The 5,087-nt window shown below is 41.2% G+C and overlaps 1 protein-coding gene across 1 annotated transcript in view; it reads right to left on the bottom strand.

Annotated features, from left to right (window-relative positions):
• Window positions 1-527, bottom strand: part of LOC103375605 (protein NLRC3-like) — a gene marked incomplete at its 3' end in the record, with an annotated part of 5,860 nt that extends 5,333 nt beyond the window's left edge. Inside the window, exon 1 of the mRNA XM_008305922.1 lies at window positions 495-527. Within this exon, the coding sequence (XP_008304144.1) occupies window positions 495-527 (33 nt within the window). The remainder of the gene's footprint in view (window positions 1-494) is intronic.
• Window positions 528-5,087: the final 4,560 nt, after the last annotated feature.

Consider the following 5,087-nt stretch of genomic DNA (forward strand, 5'->3'; position numbering starts at 1 on the left):
CTGACAGACAGACAAAGATCACAAGTTTAAGGCACCATATTGTGGTCAAGTAGTATGTCCCAACTGTATGCATCCTGCATGAAACAGTGCATACTTTGTGAGGCAGCTGTGGTATGCACTGATATTAAAAGGGATGTGATTTGGAATACACCTGCTTCAACAACATTTCTCTGCCCTTACTGAGAGCTGATTGGTCCCTCTGGTTGTAAACTGCAGGACCACTCTCAGCTCACCACTATTAATGAGGAATCTCCAGAAACTGTCTGATCTGGCGCATAATTGGTGAGCACAGGTGGGGACAGGTCGCCACACAGAAGGTCAGCTAATATATGACTAATTTCAGTATTGTATTGAGGTTTAAACAGCAGGGGAAAACATTCAGTCAATAGGGTTCGCTAAAAGACGTGATCAGCAGATTTTACATAACAACTGATCTTACATGTGGAAACAGGAAAAACTGACAAAATCTACATTTTTTAAAACTGTAACAGTACCATCATGCATTTCTCTGACTGCAATGATATCATGTTGTTCTTCTCTTGTGACTCACCTTCTGGTCCTGAGATGTTGGCAGGCAAACTCTGCAGCAGATCCTTCCTGTGAATCTTCTCTAGAACCGTCCTGGTCACCTGAACAGCTCCCGGAAATCCATAAGTCTGCACCATCACATCCACAGTGTCCCACCTGTTTGTTGTCTGTAGTCGGCTCTTTTTGATGGCCGAGAGGCCTTGAACATTGTTGGGCAGCTGCAAGAACCGCTGGAATATAGATAGCTCGTCATCGTCCAGATCATCCAGGGTGTTGTAGAGCAACTCTGACGTCATCGTGGCTTCCTGATAAAGTCAAAGAATATATCAACAGTTAATGAACAGTTGTGTTGTTGGTGTGGTGGAGGTTGTTGCAAAATCTCCTCAAAGGGCCTTTGACTGTTCTCCCTGTGATGCTGACTTTAAATGGGGGCACACTGTCCTTTTTAGTATCAGAATGACAGCAAACAGAACCATTGGTCACTTTCATATCAACAGAACGGTAACTTCCACGGCTCAGGCAGCTGGACATGAGTAAACAGAAGTAGAAAACTTATCATCTATTGACTGATCAGAGTGATCAATAATCACAATAATCATCGTTAGACACGGTCAACTGATCCCAGATGATGGAAAGGGCAAGAGGGGGACAACACTGGAAGAGGACTGATACGCTGCCACCATTATACAAACTTATGTACGTAAAAATTTAGTTTTCTGTTCCTCCAGGCAGACATTTCAGTGTTTAAATTGTATATGAACTTTAATCTTATATCTTCTTGTCCTATTATGTCTCTTTTACTGCATTATACAATCTTAATCTCTCTTATAATGTGATTGGTTTTTACATTTATTTTAGTGGTTACCCAGTTGTTAACAGGTAAAACACCTTGGTCAACTTTAGTTGTTTGTAGTTGTTGCTATGTAAATGAAGCTGATTTGATTTTGAGTTTGTAATAACTTCACAATTATAGCAAGTAAAGTAAGTAACATTGATTTATATAGCATCTTTTACAACACAACGTTCTGAACTGCTTAACAAAGAAAATCAACAAAACAACAACAAAACCAAAACAAATCAACATTAGATCCAAAGATAAATAAATGGTTATATTAAAAGTAAAAAAGAAAAAAAAAAAACAAAACAAAACAAAAAAACAAAACAGATCACAAAATTAAATCATAGCAGGTGGGATACAGACCAGTTTTGATAAATAAGTCTAAAGTTGTGTTTTAAAAGCGACTGTGGCTCAGATGGTAAAGCTGGTTGGTGGTTCAATCCCCTGCCCCCCCACAAGTGTCCTTGGGCAAGACACTGAACCTGAAGTTGCTCCCAATGACAGTAAAGCACCTTGCACTACAAGTCTGTCGCCACTGGGGTGTGAATGTGTGTGAGATGGGTGAATGAGAAACACACTGTAAAGTGCTTGGAGTATCACCAATGTAAAAAGCACAATATAAGTGCAGACCATTTACCATCCAGGCTAAAATCCAGCCTGGTCATGCAGTCACCAGAAACATAGGAAAGAAAAAAATACCAGGTAAGACGAGACACTTTTTTCCAAGGTGGCGGTGCGCAGTAGTGCAGCGGCTTCTTTAACTCTCGGTGTTAGCTTGAATTTTAGCAATATCAGTAACAGAACAGCTATAAAGTAGAGCCCAATCCAGCTTATGGAGTTAAACGGCGACCTTCATGCTCAGTTCCCCCCTGAACTCAAAGCAGTGAGCGGGAAACTGAAAATTTTAAGAACACTGGCACGGAACGGCAGATGGCGCTGGCTCAGAGCCAAGACGAGGCAGTGTACGCGAAAGCAGAAGAGAGGCAAAAGAGCCAGTCTGCTAACCAGTCTAAGGGCTAACATTAGCAGGCCACCTATTCCAGTGCTGTTTTTACCCAACATTTGGGCTCTGGACAACAAAATGGACCTGCTACGTTTGAGCCAATGTGAGATGCAGAGCTGCACGTCTTTGTCCTGACGGAGACGTGGCTTAACAACAACATGCTGGACGTCTTCGAGCTCGACGAGCGACTATTCTTCCTCTCAGACAGAGACCCACTGCCCTCCGGAAAGACCAACGGTGGGGGACTCTGCATCTACGTCTATGGTTGGTGCATGAACTGTGTTGTGGTGGGCAGACACTGCTGTGTGGCTGTGGAACATTTAATCCTGAAATGGCGTCCTCACTATCTGCCGCGGGAATTCACAGCAGTCTTCATAGTGGCTGTTTATGTCCCCCTGCAAGCGACCACTAACGAAATGCTGTTGGAGCTACACGACAGCGTTGGCTCATTAAAAAACAAACACCCAGAAGCGCTGTGTTTGGTGGCTGGGGACTTCAACCATGTGAATCTGCAGGATATTCTCCCTACGTTCCACCAGCACGTTAACATCACCACTTGGGGGGACAACACACTGGACAAAGTCTGCACCAAGAACCATCAGGTGCAGTTTACCACCCACTGGGGACATATACACCATCAGATGCAGGGACACAGCCAGCTGCATCCTCCATGACCCCACCCACCCTGCACATGAACTGTTCAACCCCCTACCCTCTAGAAGGAGACCAAGAAACAGCTTCTGTCAGACTGCTGAACTGCTCCTCCCCCACAATAAACTTATACTAAACTGTGTTTCATTCGATCATGTCACATGGTGAGAATGACAATAAAGTTGAGTCTGAGTCTGAAGTTGAGTCTGAGTCTGAGACTGTTCAAGTCACTCCACAGTAGTGAAGTAATGAAAAAAACAGTGAAAACCACCAAAACCAACAAGTTTTAACAGGTCACCTGGAACTCTGACGGCATATCGAGCTCTGAGAACAGTTCTTAAAAATGACTTGAAATACACGTCAGAAGATTACAAACCTTTATCTGGTCAAAGATTCAGTTCAGAAACAATCCTGATCCAAAAACTGATTTAAGCATGAGGACCAGAACCTGGTAAAAACTGAATTTTACTTTTTTGAGACAGAGCCTAGGACAGCAACTCCAACAGAAACTCTGCACATTAGAAAGTCTTGATGATTTGCGAGGTATCTGAGAGGTAAATATAGAGGTTTGGTCCCTCAGCTGGTACCAAGGGTACTTACTTTAGAGCTGGTTGGGCTCTCTGAGTGCTGAAGAGTACATTCTTGTGAAGCTGGGATGTCAGAGCTGAGCTGGACTTTTGCTGAATAGTGTAGTCTCATATTGTTGTCTGTCTACATCGGTGTCACTTATGTATATGTGTTTCTAAGTTGGTTTATGAATGAGTAGTTTATCATGTCGGCTTTTTTCCCCTCTCAGCTCACTATTCTACCCACCAGACACACACACAAAGAGAGACTGAACACATGTGCACATCTACACCTGGTCCCCGTTTTACAGGAAAACACTTATAGTTATACACACAGGGTTTCAATATCCACCATACGGGGACCTACAGTTACACATGGACGTGGTCCTGGACATACGGGGACATCCAGACTCAGTACTGGGGACCAGCAGCATATACTTACTTTTGACAAACACAGACGCTACACAAACACATTTGATGATTAGGACTGAGTTACAATGAAGCATACTGAGGCTTAATTTTTGTCAGTGTTCAATTATTGTGAATCTGCTAAATAAACAAAAGATAAAGAAAATTTAACCAGGCCTGTAATGCAGTTTAATATGCTGCTGCTAGAATAGATGAGTTAAGTAGCAACTAAAAAAGTACATACCAACACTAACTACAAATAGTTGAATGAACCCTAACAACACAAACCATTAATTTTTCTGGATGAAACCTTTATGAGATGAGAGATAGACAGTGGGCAATCAGAGGAAAAGTGAAATAAATGAAGGTGTGGATAGACTTCTGATCATTAATGCTAACCTGTGTCAGAGCTAATTTAAAACGAGCATGAAATATTAAAAGAGCTAAATAAATAATATTGACTAAGTATTAATAATGTATTAATAAATAGAAAATAGCAGACAATAATGAAGGAAAAAAACAAAAAACTGCATATGAATAAAGTAAATATCAAAATGTCCGAACTGGAGACACAATGCAATTATACCAAATAAACTTTTATCACTGAATATGGCATACTGAGTCTTTTTTTCCTCAGAATTTGATGGACTGGATTGTGCATACTACAAGTTTTACATCCAGCTATGGTGTGTTGTATTAAATTTGTTGGTGCCAAATTAAAAAGAGAAAAGATGATCCTATTAATAGGAATACCTCTGCTTGGGAGATAAACAGCCAAATAATCAAATAGTTCAACAATAAATCTTTGTTGCTCAATAAAAACACAAGAAAAAAAGGTGGTCATAGAAATACTTGCAGAATAACTAAAAACATGTTCAGATTAATGGGTCCTGTCTATGGCCACAGAAAGGTTACGTCAGACACAAATGTGTGTGCAGAGATGGAAGTGCTTATCAGAAATCTTCACAGTGTAAGTCCGATAAGAGGCAGAAGAAGAGGGAGAAAGAGTTAGAAGTGGTGGAGCAGTTCGAGGAGCAGGCAAACAAAATTAAAGAGGCATTAATTAAAGAGGCCAAACACATTAAAAGTTTGT

The sequence above is a fragment of the Stegastes partitus genome, unplaced genomic scaffold, assembly GCF_000690725.1.
Source record: "Stegastes partitus isolate 25-593 unplaced genomic scaffold, Stegastes_partitus-1.0.2 Scaffold2699, whole genome shotgun sequence".
Lineage (NCBI taxonomy): Eukaryota > Metazoa > Chordata > Actinopteri > Pomacentridae > Stegastes > Stegastes partitus.